General features: G+C 42.1%; 1 protein-coding gene across 10 annotated transcripts in view; it reads right to left on the bottom strand.

Moving 5' to 3' along the window:
- Positions 1–3068, bottom strand: part of pou2f1b (POU class 2 homeobox 1b) — a 44817-nt gene extending 41749 nt beyond the window's left edge. For 2 of the 10 annotated variants that reach the window (XM_061879251.1, XM_061879250.1), the window contains exon 1: positions 3004–3041. Coding sequence is in view for 1 of the 10 variants with exons in the window: in XM_061879248.1 (XP_061735232.1) it covers positions 3004–3049 (46 nt within the window). In the remaining 9 variants the exon portion in view is untranslated. Of the gene's footprint in view, positions 1–3003 lie in introns of all 10 variants that reach the window. The other 8 variants (XM_061879249.1, XM_061879256.1, XM_061879257.1 and 5 more) reach the window with 6 other exon arrangements.
- Between the last annotated feature and the right edge of the window lie 15956 nt (positions 3069–19024).

Raw genomic sequence — 19024 nt, 5'->3', positions numbered from 1 at the left:
AGACATACCTCGAGGTCGGATGGCTGGGGTGAACACACAGTGTCTCAGAGAGAAGCCGAGGAGCCAAGCTCACAGCTACCTTTTTTGACAGCTGCTGCAGGACGACGAATAATCCACTGATTTCTCCGGTAAGATATATATCACAATTTTCCCATCCGAAAACATGTTCGCTTGACTGCTCCGCTTCCCAACAAACAAAGAAACACCGGCTGTGTCTCGGTGCTAAAGACAGCCGCAATCCACATCTTTCCACCAACAGCATTGTTCTTTATAGTCTCCATTATTAAATGAACAAATTGCAAAAGATTCAGCAACACAGATGTCTAAAATACTGTGTAATTATGCAAATAAAGCAGACGACTTTTAGCCGCTAGTGGTGCAGCGCTAATATTTCCTGACAGTCCGTGATGTCACGCGTACGCGTCATCATTCCGCGACGTTTTCAACAAGAAACTCACGGGAAATTACAATTTTAAATTTCCCGGGAGTTTCGTCTTCGAAACGTCATGTAATGATGACGTGTACGCAAGACGTCACAGGGTTTTAGGAAGTATGAGCGCTGCACACACACACAGCTAGACGTCGTCTGCTTTAACGGCATAATTATACAGTATTTTGGACATCTGTGTTGCTGAATCTTTTGCAATTTGTTCAATTAATATTGGAGAAGTCACAGTAGAAAGATGGAGTTGGGAAGCTTTAGCCTTTAGCCACATAAACACACGGTGATTCCTTGTTTAAAATTCCTGGAGGTGAAACATTCCTATGGATCAGAGCGCGGTCAAGCCAACATGGATCCCTACCAAATGTTAACCAGCAGGTTTCAGTGAGAAAATTGTGGTTAAAAAGTAAATTCTTACCGGAGAAAAGTCGAGCTTGTGCCGTCCATAGGTGCCCTCGACTCCCCTGAGACACTGCGCGTCAAGACACCCGTGGAGACACCCTTCCGACTATCAGGTACTATTAAACTCACTAAAACACTAGCAACACAATAGAAAGATAAGGGATTTCCCAGAGTTAACATAGTAAATGTGTCTAAAACATCGGGATCCGTCCCAATGCAATCGTTTCTTTCTAGTCCGTCGCTATCAATATCCTCAAACACGAGTCTTTCATCCTCGCTCAAATTAATGGGGAAATTGTCGTTTTCTCGGTCCAAATAGCACTTTTTGTTGGAGGCTCCCATAATAAACAATGTGAATGTGAGGAGCCCCCACACTTGCGACGTCATCGTCTGCGACTTCCGGTAGAGCAGTTCGATGGAATCCTAGGGGTTCGGTGAGTCGGGCTCAGGGGTTCGGTGGAGGTCAAGACACACCCGACTCATCGTGTAAATAAAATCTTCTCCCTATCGGCATATTACAGATACAGCAACAACAGAAGTCAGACTGATTTGATGGTGTGTAATTTGTTGTGAGTTTATGCACTGTGTTGGTTTTGTTGTTTGAACAAGTTGATGTTCATTCATTTTATGTACCAGTAAAAACTACATGGTAACACTTTAGTATGGGGAACATATTCAGCATTAATTAGTTGTTTGTCAACATGCAAATTAGTAACATATTAGCTCTTAACTAGTCATTATTAAGTACTTATTAATGCCTTGTTCGGCATAGCCTTATTATAACCCTAACCCTGACCAAATAACTCAAAATTAAGTATTTTTTACTTAGAATATGTTCTCCATACTAAAGTGTTACCAAAAACATAACTTTGTCTTGAATTTGAAAAAAAATATATATATATATATTTTTTTTTTACTAAAGAAAGGTTCGGTAAATGCGCATATGAAACTGGTGGGGTTCGGTACCTCCAACAAGGTTAAGAACCACTGGGGTAGAGGCAGGGCTTTTGTCTTAGCGACCAAAAGTTGCCAACTTTATCGTCGATGTTCTCTACTAAATCCTTTCAGCAAAAATATGGCAATATCGCGAAATGATCAAGTATGACACATAGAATGGACCTGCTATCCGCGTTTAAATAAGAAAATCGCATTACAGTAGGCCTTTAAGAATGCCCTGACTGCCTATTATTATTATTGTAGCTTTCCGGAAGTGGGCCTCACGTCCCCGGGGTGGGGGAATGGGGGCGGGGGGGAAGGAGGAGGAGTGTACAGGTACTCTTTGTACCTGTGTGTGTGTGGATGTAAAAAGTGCCGCCAAAACACTTGTGGGGGGGGTTTGCCAAACTGGGAAAGGTATGCGAAGAAGTGCAATCACACACATACTCTCAAAATGTGCACCAGACAACTTCCATCAACAAGAACCGTGTTTCAGTCGCTCCGTAGCGCTTCTACAAAGTTACAACCAGCGGCCGAGCTCCGTCTCGTCACCGCCGGCTGAAATCCACCGAACGCCGCAATCCAGCTCGGCCAGGCCCGCATGAATCACACGACGGGCTACCGTAGCTCCACTGCGCCGAGCACAAAAGGCTGGTGCTATTCCATTGCGACGCCAAAAAAATAAATAAGCAGGTAGTCGACACCAACGAGCAGCTCCACATCGAAGGGGTTGTTTTGGCGGAAGACGCCGAGGGGGACGCGGCGTGCAGGCGTGTGCCCGGCCAGCTCAAATGAATATGCAAAAGCTCCTTCAAAAAAAAGCCGTCAACACAAAGCACAGCGCTAGCATCCGTGCTAACGCTAGCTGGCTAGCATTGTCACTCCGCCGGTGAAATATAGAAAAATGTGTCAACCCGCAAGCAGGCCAGCCTCGGTGTTTATTAATAAAATATGCTAAACCGTGTTTGTGGACAGTCGTATGAATATGGAGCGGCCGTCTAATCACACAAAAGGGGGGAGGCATGTTCCCCGTGTAATTTGTCGTCGCACGGCCAATAGCTCGCTTCCTGCGATGTCAAATTACTACTGGCCGGCAGCAAGAACGCTGAGCGAGGACTTGTTGTCGTCCTCCTGCCGTTTAGTCCATGTGCGTAATGGATTTATCGCAAAACCTAGCACGGTCTGAATATGAGTATGAATATGTAAAATGCTGTAATCATTACCTGCTCCTGAACTCTCATCTTGACTCGCTGCTCCTCCGTCCGCCATTTTGAATATTTAACCCCACAATTCCGGCCCTGCCTTTTACATGCGCGCGCACGCACGCAGGAACGCGCGACATATGCAATGTACAGTACATTGTTTACATACTCAGATAACACTTTCCCCCCCTCATTCACGCTCTTCTTATAACATCATGTGAAGTGAATTGAATTATATTTTATAGCGTTTTTTCTCTAGTGAGTCAAAGCGCTTTACATAGTGAAACCCAATAGCTAAGTTACATTCAAACCAGTGGTTCTTAAAGGCCTACTGAAACCCACTACTACCCACCACGCAGTCTGATAGTTTATATATCAGTGATGAAATATTAACATTGCAACACATGCCAATACAGCCTTTTTAGTTTACTAAATTGCAATTTTAAATTTCCCGGGAGTTTCGACTTGAAAACGTCGTGTAATGATGACGTGTACGCAAGACGTCACAGGTTTTTAGGAAGTATGAGCGCTACGCACGCACACACCTAAAAGTCGTCTGCTTAAACGGTATAATTAAACAGTATTTTGGAGATCCGTGTTGCTGAATCTTTTGCAATTTGTTCAATTAATATTGGAGAAGTCAAAGTAGCAAGATAGAGTTGGGAAGCTTCAGCCTTTAGCCACACAAACACGCGGTGATTCCTTGTTTGAAATTCCTGGAGGTGAAAATTTACTATGGATCAGAGCGCGGTCAAGCGAACATGAAACACGACGGAATGTCAACCAGCAGGTTTCGGTGAGAAAATTGTGGTTAAAAAGTCGTTTCTTACCGGACAAAAGCTGAGCTTGCCCCGTCCATAGCTGCGGTCGACTCCCCTGAGACACTGCGCGTCAAGACACCCGTGGACACATCTTTCCGACTATCAGATACTATTTAACTCACTAAAACACTAGCAACACAATAGAAAGATAAGGGATTTCCCAGAATTATCCTAGTAAATGTGTCTAAAAACATCGGAATCTGTCCCAATGTAATCGCCTTTTTTTTTAACTTTGTACATATATATATATATTTTTTTTCTAGTCCTTTGCTATCAATATCCTCAAACACGAATCTTTCATCCTCGCTCAAATTAATGGGGAAATTGTCGTTTTCTCTGTCATAAAAGCACTTTTTATTGGAGGCTCCCATTAAAATCAATGTGAATATGTGAGGAGCCCCCACACTTGTGACGTCATTGTCTGCGACTTCCGGTAGAGGCAGGGCTTTTGTCTTAGCACCGAAAGTTGCAAACTTTATTGTGGATGTTCTCTACTAAATCCTTTCAGCAAAAATATGGCAATGCCGCGAAATGATCAAGTATGACACATAGAATGGACCTGCTATCCCCGTTTGAATAAGAAAATCTCATTTCAATAGGCCTTTAACCTGGGTTCGATCGAACCCTAGGGGTTCGGTGAGTCGGCCTCAGGGGTTCGGCGGAGCCTCCACCGCGGACGTCAAGACACACCATACTTGCCAACCTGGTCACAACATTGCTGTTTACGGCAGACGAACTGCTTTACGGTAGACAAAAACGTGACTGCTGTTGTTGTGTGTTGTTACTGCGCTGGGAAGACGATAATGAAACTGCCTAACAATAAACCCATATAAGAAACCAAGAACTCGCCCTGGATCATTCTACATTTATAACGTCATTGGGCAGACATGCTGTTTATATTGTGGGAAAGCGGACGTGAAAACAGGCTGTCCTCACTCAGGTCCGCATGGAGCTGAAGGGGGCGTGGCATCCAGCTCCGTCTGAATTTCGGGAGATTTTCGGGAGAAAATTGGTCCCGGGAGGTTTTTGGGAGAGGCGCTGAATTTCGGGAGTCTCCCGAAAAATCCGGGAGAGTCCATTCTTTGAAATGTTGCCATATTCATAATACGCCGACAGGGAGAAGTTTTTATTTACGCAATGAGCATACTGTATGTCCATCGTGTAAATAAAAATTTCTCCCTGTCGGCGTATAATGGATATGGCAACAGTAGAAGTCACACTGATTTGCAGGTGTGTAATTTGTTGTGAGTTTCCACACTGTGTTGGTTTTGTTCTTGGAACAAGGTGATGTTCATGCACGGTTCATTTAGTGCACCAGTAAAAAAAACACAACTTGGTCTTGAATTTAAATAAAACAAAACTATTATTTTTCACTAAAGAAGGGTTCAGTGAATGCGCATATGAAACTGGTGGGGTTCGGTACCTCCATTAAAGTTAAGAACCACTGATTTAAACCATATTTAAACCATATTTAAACCATATTTAAACCAAAACCAAAGTAAGTCGGACACGTTTCCAGTGAAGGTCGGACTCTGCCAAGTTTGCCCTTTGTCACCGATTCTGTTCATAACTTTTATGGACAGAATTTTTGGGGGCAGTCAAAGCGTTGAGGGGATCCGGTTTGGTAGATGCAGGATTAGGTCTCTGCTTTTAACAGATGATGTGGTCCTGATGGCTTCAACTGGCCAGGACCTTCAGGTCTCACTGGATCGGTTCGCAGGCGAGTGTGAAGCGACTGGGATGAGAATCAGCACCTCCAAGTCCGAGTCCATGGTTCTCGCCCGGAAAAGGGTGGAGTGCCATCTCCGGGATGGGGAGGAGACCCTGCCCCAAGTGGAGGAGTTCAAGTACCTCGGAGTCTTGTTCACAAGTGAGGGAAGAGTGGATTGTGAGATCAACAGGTGGATCGGCGCGGCGTATTCAGCAATGCGGACGCTGTATCAATCCGTTGTGGGGAAGAAAGAGCCGAGCCGGAAGGCAAAGCTCTCAATTTACCGGTCGATCTACGTTCCCATCCTCACCTATGGTCATGAGTTTTGGGTCATGACCGAAAGGATAAGATCACGGGTACAAGCGGCCAAAATTAGTTTCCTCTGCCGGGTCGCGGGGCTCTCCCTTAGAGATAGGGTGAGAAGCTCTGCCATCCGGGAGGAGCTCAAAGTAAAGCCGCTGCTCCTCCACATCGAGAGGAGCCAGATGAGGTGGTTGGGGCATCTGGTCAGGATGCCACCCGAACGCCTCCATAGAGAGGTGTTTCGGGCACGTCCGACCGGTAGGAGGCTACGGAGAAGACCCAGGACACATTGGGAAGACTATGTCTCCCGGCTGGCCTGGAAACGCCTCCGGAATTTCCCAGGAAGAGCTGGACGAAGTGGCTGTGGAGCGGGAAGTCTGGGATTCCCTGCTTAGGCTGCTGCCCCCGTGACCCGACCTTGGATAAGCGGAAGAAGATGGATGGATGGGCATTTAAACCAGTGTGGGTGGCACTAGGTGCAGGTGGGTAAAGTCTTTTGCCCAAGTGTAACAGGGTTAATTACGTCTTGTAAATGATGTATTTTATAACGTTGAATTATTGTTGTAATTACACAAAATATGTAAGTTACATGTAAATACCTGAATATTGTTTGATGTTTTGTCAATGTGGAACCATTGTCTCGTTGTCCCTCCTACTGCAGTAATTACTGTGACACCAGCCTTTTTATATGCGTTGGACACGCCTTCCCACTTCCCTTTTGTCCACGATAACGGGAGAGGTAGGCTTCCTTGCGTCAACAGAAAATGTATTGTCTTGTTAAGCACTTAAGTTCACTTTCTTGTTCATTTTTATATTTGTGTAGGGGCTTGACGATGGCAGAAAGTTTTTGACAACAATTGTATTCTGTGTACTATCATGTATTTTTTATTTCACCGTTGTACGTAACTCTGCCCTTTTGTCTACGATAACGGGAGAGGGGCTCGATGATGGCAGAAAGTTTTTGACAACATTTGTATTCTGTGTATTATCAGTGCATCTGACCAGCAACCCATGGTGTCGGTCGTGTTCCATAAAATCCACACAACGCAGAGGAAAAGACCACCGGTTACACAAGGACACAGCGGCAGTGACTAGGATGGCTAAAGCGGGAATAGAACCTGGAACCCTTGAGTTGCTGGCACGGCCGCTCGACCAAGCGCACTATACCGCTGTAAGAAGTATATTAGTATATTACAAGTAGATTATAGCCGGTGTAGGCACACTCATTGAAATAAACAGACTAACTCAGGGGTCGGGAACCTTTTTGGCTGAGAGAGCGATGAAAGCCAAATGTTTTTAAAAGTATTTCCATGAGAGCCATATAATTGTTTTTTGTTTTTTTTAACACTGAATACAACTAAATGTGTGCAGTTTTAAGTAAGACCAACACTTTTAGAGAATAAAAAGTCTCTTATTATACGGCGTGGCGCAGTGGGAGAGTGGCCGTGCGCAACCCGAGTGTCCCTGGTTCAAATCCCACCTAGTACCAACCTCGTCACGTCCGTTGTGTCCTGAGCAAGACACTTCACCCTTGCTCCTGATGGGTGCTGGTTGGCGCCTTGCATGGCAGCTCCCTCCATCAGTGTGTGAATGTGTGTGTGAATGGGTAAATGTGGAAGTAATGTCAAGGCGCTTTGAGTTCCTTAAAGGTAGAAAAGCGCTATACAAGTACAACCCATTTATCATTTATTTATTCTTTGTAATAACATTGTTATTCTGAAGCTAAACAACAATAAATAAAATACTTCTTACCATTAATGCAACTTCTTAAACAGGTGTGGTAGAAACCGAATGGGAGGATTAAAATACTTGAGAATGTTTTATATTTTGAACGTTATTTTTAAGACTGTGATTACCAGCAGAGTTATTCATTACTTATCGTGTTAAGCAATGTCAGCTCAGATTTATCTGAAAGCCATGGTGCCGTCATCAAAAGAGCCACATCTGGCTCTAAAGCCATAGGTTCCCTACCCCTGGACTAACTCAAACTAAAAATGTTTATTAAAGGTATAAAACATGTTTGGATACATTGTTTTGACAATTTGACATGCACTTTGGCAGCACGGTGGTGGAGGAGTTTGTGCATGTGCCTCACAATACTAAGGTCTTGGGTTCAAATTGTGTTAGTATCTGTTTTTAAATATTTAGGATTTTTATTGATGACCACTTGGGTTTCAAGAAGCACATTCAGTATGTTGTAAACAAAACCTGAAACTTTTACTGGGATTTTATTATAGAAACAAGTCTTGCTTTTCTTTTACTGTGAAACTGAAATTGGTGAAAACAACATTTTTACCTGTTATTGACTATGGAGATGTGTTGTACATGAATGCTACTGCTGGTTGTCTCCACAAGCTGGATAGTGTGTGCCACGAGGCACTGAGATTCATCATCAACTGCGCTCCCCTTACTCACCATTGTGTGTTATACTCAATGGTTAACTGGACGTCTTTATGTGCTGGACGCCTCAATCATTGGTATGTGTTCATCTACAATACCATTCTGGGTATCAGTCCATCTTATCTATCTTGTCTTTTAACAAAGAAACAAGGAAGGGGTCAAAGGGTTCAATGTTTATTTGTCACATGCAGACTAAACCACAGTGAAATGCTTTTTTCCATGCTCTTCAGATATTGCGTACAGTGGGATCCAAACAGTAGTTGCAGAATCTAATAGACCAAATACAAAAAAATACAAAAAATTGAATAGCTCTGATGTACATTAATTACAAGACAATTAAGTTGCACAATAATTGACAGTAGTTATGGTAGAAGTATCAGTACAAGTAGAAATATAGTAGTCAAATACAGTACCAGTGCAAGATCAAATAGTATAACAGTATATACAGTATGTACAGTATAGGAAGCAACAAATATTAAGGTTCTTTGGCGGTTGAGTAGTGACATTACTATGAACAAAGGTAATGGAACAGAATGACTTCTTTATACTCTTATTTTTACATCCATCCATCCATTATCTACCGCTTATTCCCTTTCGGGGTCACGGGGGGCGCTGGCGCCTATCTCAGCTACAATCGGGCGGAAGGCGGTGTACACCCTGGACAGGTCGCCATCTCATCGCAGGGCCAACACAGATAGACAGACAACATTCACACTCACATTCACACACTAGGGCCAATTTAGTGTTGCCAATCAACCTATCCCCAGGTGCATGTCTTTGGAAGTGGGAGGAAGCCGGAGTACCCGGAGGGAACCCACGCATTCACGGGGAGAACATGCAAACTCCACACAGAAAGATCCCGGGCCTGGATTTGAACACAGGACTGCAGGACCTTCGTATTGTGAGGCAGACGCACTAACCCCTCTGCCACCGTGAAGCCCTATTTTTACATTATTTTTACATTTTTTACAGTCATTGAATGAAGAGTATTGTAGTCTGGTAATTACAGTGGTAAGCAACGTGTTTTTAAATTATTCTTTACATTATTTACAGTCATTGAATGGAGAGTGGAGAGGAAGTCACAATCTTCGTTCAATTAATGTTCCGCAATTTGTTGTCCCAAAGGAAGAACTGAATTGGGCAAGAAAGCATTTAGGTTTTCAGCACCGAAGGCTTGGAATAACCTACAATCGAATCTTCAACTTCAAACCCTTGTTACATTAAATGAGTTTAAAGGGGAACATTATCACAATTTCAAAAGTGTTCAAAACAATAAAAATCAGTTCCCAGTGGCTTGTTGTATTTTTTGAATTTTTTTTTTTATTTTACAGGATCCCGGAATATCCCTAAATAAAGCTTTAAAGTGCATTATTTTTGCTATCTTCGAAAGCACTATCCATTTCCCTGTGACGTCATACAGTGCTGCCAATACAAACAACATGGCGGTTACCACAGCAAGATATAGCGAGATTAGCTCGGATTCAGACTCGGATTTCAGCGGCTTAAGCGATTCAACAGATTACGCATGTATTGAAACAGATGGTCGGAGTATGGAGGCAGATAGCGAAAACGAAATTGAAGAAGAAATTGAAGCTATTGAGCGAAAAGCTATTGACGCTATTTGGCCATAGCGTGGGTGTACCTAATGAAGTGGCCCATAGCATGGCTGCCTTATTAGCATCGCCGGTAAAATGTGCAGACCAAACGATCAGGGATTTCGCATCTTGTGACACTGGAGCAACTTAAATCCGTCGATTGGTAAGTGTTTGTTTCGCATTAAATGTGGGTATCAAGTTTCAAATGTACATACAGCTAGCGTGAATAGCATGTTAGCATCGATTAGCGTAGCATGTTAGCATCGAATAGCTGGCAGTCATGCCGTGACCAAATATGTCTGATTAGGACATAAGTCAACAACATCAACAAAACTTACCTTTGGGATTTCGTTGACTTAATTGTTGCAAATGCATCTGCAGGTCATCCATACTTATCTGTGACATCTCTGTCTTAACATCGCCGGTCAAATGTGAAGACACTCTGGTACATTCAATGGGGGTCTGGCGGCAGATTTTTTTGCCAGTGGTGCAACTTGAATCCCTCCCTGTTAGTGTTGTTACACCCTCCAACAACACACCGACGGGGCATGATGTCTCCAAGGTTCCAAAGAATAGTCGAAAAAAACGGAAAATAACAGAGCTGAGACCCGGTGTTTGTAATGTGAAAATGAATATGGCGGGTGTGTTACCTCTGTGACGTCACGTTCTGACGTCACCGCTAAAAGACCGATAAACAGAAAGGCGTTTAATTTGCCAAAATTCACCCATTTAGAGTTCGGAAATCAATTAAAAAAATACATGGTCTTTTTTCTGCAACATCGAGGTATATATTGACGCTTGCTTAGGTTTGGTGATAATGTTCCCCTTTAAAGCTTTGGTGAAATAATTGCAGTCGACCTCGTCTGTATTGCTAGATATCTCGAGATGTATGTTGTAATATGTATATGTGCTTTGCTATGGAGGTTTTTTCCCACTCCAAACTTGGCCCCCTTAGGAGCCCAGTCTGGATTGTATTTTTTTTACTCATCCTTTCCCAGCGTTTACCTTTTTCCCATCTTTTATGGGGCGCCTGATGGCGACCCATCAGCGTTCTTATTCTGTAACCCTGTACACTGTTTGTTTGTCTAATCTTGAACAGGTTTGTGCTGAAAACAAAGTTTCGTTGTACTTGTTGCAATGACAATAAAAACCTACCTACCTACCTATTCACGTGTTATATGAGAAGTTTTAATGTTGTAAATTTTATGTTTTATGTGTTGTTTAGTGTTTTTAATGTAACCTTGCTGCTGCCCTCTCCGCCAGGTCTCCCTTGGAAAAGAGATCTTTGATCTCAATGGGATTTTACCTGGTTAAATAATAGGATAAATAAATAAAATATTCAATCCCAGGCTCGGGATCTTTCTGTGTGGAGTTTGCATGTTCTTCCCGTGTCTGCGTGGGTTCCCTCTGGGTACTCCTGCTTCCTCCCACCTCCAAAAACATGCACCTGGGGATAGGTTGATTGGCAACACTGAATTGGCCCTAGTGTGTGAATGTGAGTGTGAAAGTTGTCTGTCTATCTGTGTTGGCCCTGTGATGAGGTGGCAACTTGTCCAGGGTGTACCCCCGCCTTCAGCCCGAATGCAGCTGAGATAGGCTCCAGCACCCCCCGCGACTCCAAAAGGGACAAGCAGTAGAAAATGGAGGGATGGATGGACATGCGCTTTGTTTTGTAGGCCTGGACCAGTGATTCTCAAACTGGTACAACTAATGGTATGTGGGCTCCATTTAGTGGTACGCCAAAGGTACTTTAATTTAAAAAAATGTTCACAGGGGTATTCACTAAAAAAAGGTTGAGAACCACTGACATAAGGAGATAACGCCGCAGTAACCTACCACATAGCGATTTGATTTCCTGTTATGCAGCTCATTTATCGTTATTGAAATATCTTGTGTGGCATCATGCACAAAAGTGCACTTTATTTGTTTAAAATATTGTAGTGGCGTTCCGTACAAAAATTGCACTTGGATTTAGTGTTGTTTTGATATGTCATCTTGGTGACCTCATGCACAAAAGTGCACTCTGAGAATGTCTCTGACAATCTTGCACTTTCTGTTTTGAAATGACATGAATGTTTGCGCCACGGCTTAATAACTGTTTAATAAATACCGTTTTGGTCAATTGACTTAGTTGTGATTTCCCTCTGTGCATGAAAGTTTAAAATGAGCATATAATAATGCAGTATGAACAAAAATGTTTTAATGTAGACACATAGAATCATCATACTGCTGTGATTATATGCATCATGTATTCATTCAAGGTTAAGGCAAAATATTGAGATATATCAGGTGGCGACTTGTCCAGGGTGTACTCGCCTCCCGCACGATTGTAGCTGAGATAGGCACCAGCGCCCCCGCGACCCCAAAAAGGACAAGCGGTAGAAAATGGATATATATATATATATATATATATATATATATATATATATATATATATATATATATATATATATATATATATATATATATATATATATATTCAACACGATTCTCGATTTAAAAACGATTTTTTCCCGATTCAAAAAAAATCTCTATTCATTCAATACATAGGATTTCAGCAGGATCCAAAAATTCCCAGATTTCCCACGATTCCAAGTTTTCCGGGACATTTTTCCCATTCCAAAATGAATTGGCCATTTTTCAAACCATTTGGAAAAATCCCACCATTTCCACATTTTTCAACCTATTCAAACCATTCACCTTCAACACATTCCACCATTCTGGAAATTTAAACTTCGTCTTTTCCAACTTCCAAAAAATTCCAGGATTTTCCAGAATTCCTGCTTTTCCAAATCCATATTTCCACCCTTTTTTCTGGCGACTACGCCTTCCACATTTTTCAACGCATTTCAACTGTTCCACCGTCAAAACATTCCTCTTAATCAGAACTGATACAATTCCCGGTTTTCCCGAAATTTCGTAATACCATTTCTCATTTCAATATGTTATTACAACGTGAGAATCGCGATTCAAATTCGAATCGATTTTTTCCCACACCCCTAATATATATATATTTATACATATATACATACACACACACACACACACACACACACACACACACACACACACACACACACACACACACACACACACACACACACATACACGCACACACACTTATAAAGTTACTTTACATGCAGTCTGCATTTGGCCCTGAAACCAAATTTTTTTCAGCCCAATGCGGCCCTCAAGTCAAAAAGTTTGGACACCCCTGCTCGAAGCCCAATATTATGGCTCACACTCTTGTCGGACACATTTTACACTATAAGATACAGTAGTTAATAATGAACAATAATTAAAGATGATTGATTGGAGAACAGATGCAATCGGAGTCACTTCTTTAACTTTAGCTTCAGGGTCACCGCCTCCATCTTACTTTTGGTGGTTACGCAGATTCACAGGCTGCTGGGTCATCCCAGGTATCAATCCGAAATGATGCCGGTGTTCTTTCAATGGCGTGTCTCCATAATCCACACTGCTTTTGCGTCAGAATATTTCCCAGCAGGCACAAGACATTGATACGACGTTGATTATACATACATGCACGTACTTTAAAACTGACTTTAAAACATTGTTGCAAAATAGTTGTCTTTGTAAATTGAGACAATGTTGATATCTAACATTGTATCCATGTTGTTGGTTGGGAAATTACCAAATTTCCTGGGGCGGTACAGCTCGGTTGGTAAAACGGCCGTGCCAGCAACTTGAGGGTTCCAGGTTCGATCCTGGCTTCCACCATCCTAGTCAGTGCCGTTGTGTCCTTGGGCAAGACACTTTACCCACCTGCTCCCAGTGCCACCCACACTGGTTTAAATGTAACTTAGATACTGGGTTTCACTATGTAAAGCGCTTTGGGTCACTTGAGAAAAGCGCTATGTAAATATAATTCTCTTCACTTCACTTCAATGGTCAAATCAACGTCAGAACCCGACACTGATGAAACGTTGTCAAAAAGCATGTTGTATCAACGTTATGTTTGAGTTGTCGATGTGTTGTTTCCTTTGATGTTAATAAACTTATAATGTTATGCAGAGGTATGAACATCTTGAACCTTTTTTTTTGAGCTAATGATTATTTATGTATTTAATATTTGTTTACTTACTAGCTATGTTATCCATCCATCCATCCATCCATCCATTTACTACCACTATGGTATGTTAATTATTTATCATTTATTAATTCTCTTTTCTCTTACAGATAAAAACGAAATGGGATACAATTGCTATGATAAGAAAAGGGGTGGGATAAAATCATATCTGCTTCTTCCTACTCCTTTTCGGACATGCTGTAATGAAAAAAACTGAAAATATGTGAAGTGAATCATATTTATATAGCTTTTTTCTCTAGTGACTCAAAGCGCTTTTACATAGTGAAACCCAATATCTATGTTACATTTAAAACCAGTGTGGGTGGCACTGGGAGCAGGTGGGTAAAGTGTCTTGCCCAAGGACACAACGGCACTGACTAGGATGGCAGAAGCGGGGATCGAACCTGGAACCCTCAAGTAGCTGGCACGACCACTCTACCAACCGAGCCGTACCGCCCCAATGTGATGCACTACCGTGTATCTTATGCATGTTCAAAATAAACTGTAATTGAACTGATCTGAGTTATAGTCATAACAATTTTACAAACAAATTATACTATTTACCGTCACAGAATATACCTCTGTTACAATAAGCATCAAATCTGGTATTTATAATCCAATTTTACAAACAGGTTTGGTACTCATGTAAACAGGGATGTAGTCTGTCTATGACAGCAACCATCCGTGTTCATACAATACTACACTCTGCAGGTCATTAGGAGTACTACAGTAAATATGCTCACATTTTCTATAGGGTCATGGGTTTGATTCTCAGGCTCGGGGTCTTTCTGTGTGGAGTTTGCATGTTCTCCCCGTGACTGGGTGGGTTCCCTCTGGATACTCCGGCTTCCTCCCACCTCCAAAGACATGCACCTGGGGATAGGTTGATTGGAAACACTAAATTGGCCCTAGTGTGTGAATGTGAGTGTGAATGTTGTCTGTCTATCTGTGTTGGCCCTGCGAGGAGGTGGTGACTTGTCCAGGGTGTACACTACCTTCCCCGCGAATGCAGCTGGGATAGGCTCCAGAACCCCCCACTATACCCTGAGAGGGACAAGCTGTAAAAAATGGATGGATTTTCTATAGGGGTGCAAACTTCTAGGACTCTCTCTCGTGAACATTTAGGAACTGCCAGGAGAAAAAATAAAGGTTGTTCCATTACACAGATTTTGAATGTTGATGTTGCACCATAATCAGATTTCATGCAACGGGATCAGAAGGAATATGTTACATCTAATCCACTGGTTCTCAAACATTTTTTCAACAAGTACAATGCCAGAAAAAACTTGGCTCTCCAGGCACCACCATGATGACCAACATTAGAATACAGTAGCATGGTAGGCCTGAATATTCAATAAAAACAAGGTTGATGTTTTACTTAACAAGTATATATTTTTTTAAATATTTTTGGCCATAGTAACATTGCACACAGTTTGAATGTAGAAAAAAAAAACACCGTACTTTATTCAAGTTATTTTTTGGCTTACAATTAGATAGTGGTACACATACCACATTTTAAGAATCTCTACTCTAATCCATGGCTTCTCAAACTGTAGTATCAGTGCTAGTGGTGGTATTTTTAAACACAAAATTACAAATATACTGTATTAGAAACATATACATGGAATGTGTATGAAATAATTATACAAATGGTCATACAGTGTTAACTCAACCAAAGAGTGCCCCAAAGTGAGTGTGAAGGACAGGGCTGAGAAGGAATTAAAGAAAGAAATCATCAAAACAGACCAAGCATGTTGCCAACTTGGCAAACCAAATGGAGCGCAGCACTGCTAGTCTGACTTGTCCAGAGTAATACCTAGCCCTGTGTGCAGCTGGGATAGGCTCTAGCCCCCTGCTACCCATAAAGGGACAAGTTGTTGAAAATGGATGAATGGATGGATACATGTATGTAAAGTTGTGGTCAAAAGTTTACATACACTTGAAAAGAACATAATGTCATGCCTCTCTTGAGTTTCAAATAATTTCTTCTACTATTCATTTTTTTTTTTTGTGATAGAGTGATTGGAGCACATACTTATTGCTCACAATTCATGAATTTTGGTTCTTTCATGAATTTATTATGGGTCTATTGAAAATGTGACCAAATCTGCTGGGTCAAAAGTATACATACAGCAATGTTAATATTTGGTTACATGTCCCTTGGCAAGTTTCACTGGTGTAAGGCACTTTTGGTAGCCTTCCAAAGCCTTCTGGCAAGTTTCTGCTTGAATTTTTGACCACTCCTCTTGACAAAATTGGTGCAGTTCAGCTAAATTTGTTGGTTTTTTGACATGGACTTGTTTCTTGAGCATTGTCCTCACGTTTCTGTCAGGACTTTGTGAAGGTCATTCTAAAACCTTAATTCTAGTCTGATTTAGCCATTCCTTTACCACTTTTTACGTCTGTTTGGGGTCACTGTCCTGTTTGAACACCCAACTGCGAAAAGACCCAACCTCCAGGCTGATGATTTTAGGTTGTCCTGAAGAATTTGGAGGTAATCCTCCTTTTTCATTGTCCCGTCTACTCTCTTTGAAGCACCAGTTCCATTGGGAACAAAACAGGCCCAGAGCATAATACTACCACCACCATGCTTGACGGTGGGGATGGTGTTCCTGGGAATAAAGGCTTCACCTTTTCTCCTCCAAACATATTGCTGGGTATTGTGGCCAAACAACTCAATTTTTGTTTCATCAATATGTATGGAGGAGAAAAGGCGAGGCCTTTAATCCTAGTAACACCATTCCCTCCGTCAAGCATGGTGTTGGTAGTATTATGCTCTTGGCCTGTTTGCTGCCAATGGAACTGGTGCTTTAAATGAGACAATTAAAAAGAAGGATTACCTCCCCGGCTTCCACAGACGATGGCATGGAGAACTGCAGAGGGTGTTGAAATTGTATTTTTGTTTGTCTATGCATGGTGCAATCGTATGTGCGCAACATGCAAATGATAAATGGGTTGTACTTGTATAGCGCTTTTCTACCTTCAAGGTACTCAAAGTGCTTTGACACTACTTCCACATTTACCCATTCACACACACATTCACACACTGATGGAGGGAGCTGCCATGCAAGGTGCCAACCAGCACCCATCAGGAGCAAGGGTGAAGTGTCTTGCTCAGGACACAACGGACGTGACGAGGTTGGTACTAGGTGGGATTTGAACCAGGGACCCTCGGGTTGCGCACGGCCACTTTCCCACTGCGCCACGCCGTCATTAATTACTAATTTTCCTAGTTTTTCGTTGTGTTTTACTTTAGTAATTGTATGTAGAAATAGCGCTTCTGAAGCGGCAGCTGGGGAGACGTTGATTTGAGATATTTGTGTTTTGAGGCAACACTAAATTGGGCCTAGTGTGTGAATGTGAGTGTGAATGTTGTCTGTCTATCTGTGTTGGCCCTGTGATGAGGTGACGACTTGTCCAGGGTGTACCCCGCCTTCCGCCCGATTGTAGCTGAGATAGGCGCCAGCGCCCCCCGCGACGCCAAAAGGGAATAAGCGGTAGAAAATGGATGGATGGGATGGATGGAGTTAAGAGCTCTGTCACAGAACCAAGCAAGCGCCTAAGTTGAGGCACTACTGTATTGTTCGAAAAGGAACTTGATCAAAGTACGGACTGTAAAGAAGCCTATGGCCATTCTCATTCATCCAGGTCATTGTATTTTCATGGCATTGAACTCTCATCAGTTCATGCTCACAGATTTAGATAGTTCAGCTCCAGTCTGAGGGCTTGGTGCAGGATCCAAAGTATGTATCCTCTACAGCAGGGGCGCTCACACTTTTTCTGCAGGCGAGCTACTTTTCAATTGACCAAGTCGAGGAGATCTACCTCATTCCTATTTATAATTTATATTTATTTATTTATGAAAGAGACATTTTTGTTAACAAGTTAATGGTGTTTAATGATAATACAAGCATGTTTAACACACATAGATTCCTTTCTTTCATGAAGACAAGAATATAAGTTGGTGTATTTGATTCTGATGACTTGCATTGATTGGAATTAGACAGTGGTGCTGATAACGTCCGTATTTTCAAATGGAGGAGAAAAAAAAGTCCTCCTTTCTGTCCAATACCACATGAAAGTGGTTGGATTTGGCATCTCATTTGTCCAACTTGCATACTCGTTTTTAAACACTTTGTTATGAGAGTAGCATATGTGTGTGGCCCTTTAATGTCTGGCAGCAGGTGAGTGACGTCAGTGAGAGTGCGGGTGGGCAAGCAAGTGAGAAAGCGGTCGCTGAGGGCGGGGGAGAAATACATTGGCATCAAACTCCGTAGCTTGCTAGCTTGTGCACGCGAGCTTTCTGAGACTCTTATTTTTTTAGCACAGGCAGGATGAAACAGGTCTTTTATGGTGAAGACAGGAACTGTGCAGTCGGTCTTTAGCGTTTTGACAGTAGGTACGGTCTCTAGAAATAAAATGTGTTTCTCTGCGTCCGCCCTGTTAGTGATTTTTTTCTTGAATATGAGCTTGCAGCAGCCAGCGTCATCTCACAAGATCCTCGGGTGCCGAGAATGTCAAATGTCTTGGTATGATTGATGATTGCTCATTTTTATGTATATTTTTTAATGCCTGGCTTGAGATCAACTGACACACCCTCCGAGATTGACCAGTCGATCGCGATCGACGTAATGGGCACCCCTGCTCTACAGCAGTGTTTTTCAAGCTTTTTTGGGCCAAGGCACATTTTTTTCATTGACACACACCTCAAGCAGAAATCATTAAAAAACAAAACCCAGTAGAAAAAGACTGCTCTACAGGAGGCTACATATGTTGTAATGTGGTGCAAAACAACAGTTGTTTACTCACTAAACTGTAGAAAGTGTCCCAACATATATTCACCTCATTGTATATTTTCAAATATGATTATTATTATCATTATTAATACTATTATTACTGCTTCCAGAATCTCCCTGCAGGCCAAATGTTTACTTCTCTTTTGTAATTTTCATTGTTTATTCTACGGTATCATACGTGTCCTTATTCGTACACAAGGTTGTGTAGCGATAAAAAGTCTTCCTACATGAGTTCTGCTCCATGCACACTTCCTCTATAAACTGTGTTAAATCAATAAAAATATGATTCAACGCTGATTGGGTCCTTTGGTGACATGTGACCTCTA

This window comes from Nerophis ophidion, linkage group LG19 (genome assembly GCF_033978795.1).
Source record: "Nerophis ophidion isolate RoL-2023_Sa linkage group LG19, RoL_Noph_v1.0, whole genome shotgun sequence".
In the NCBI taxonomy this organism is placed as follows: Eukaryota; Metazoa; Chordata; class Actinopteri; order Syngnathiformes; family Syngnathidae; genus Nerophis; species Nerophis ophidion.
Note: the sequence above shows the minus strand (reverse complement) of the source record. Positions and strands in the feature narration are given on the sequence as shown.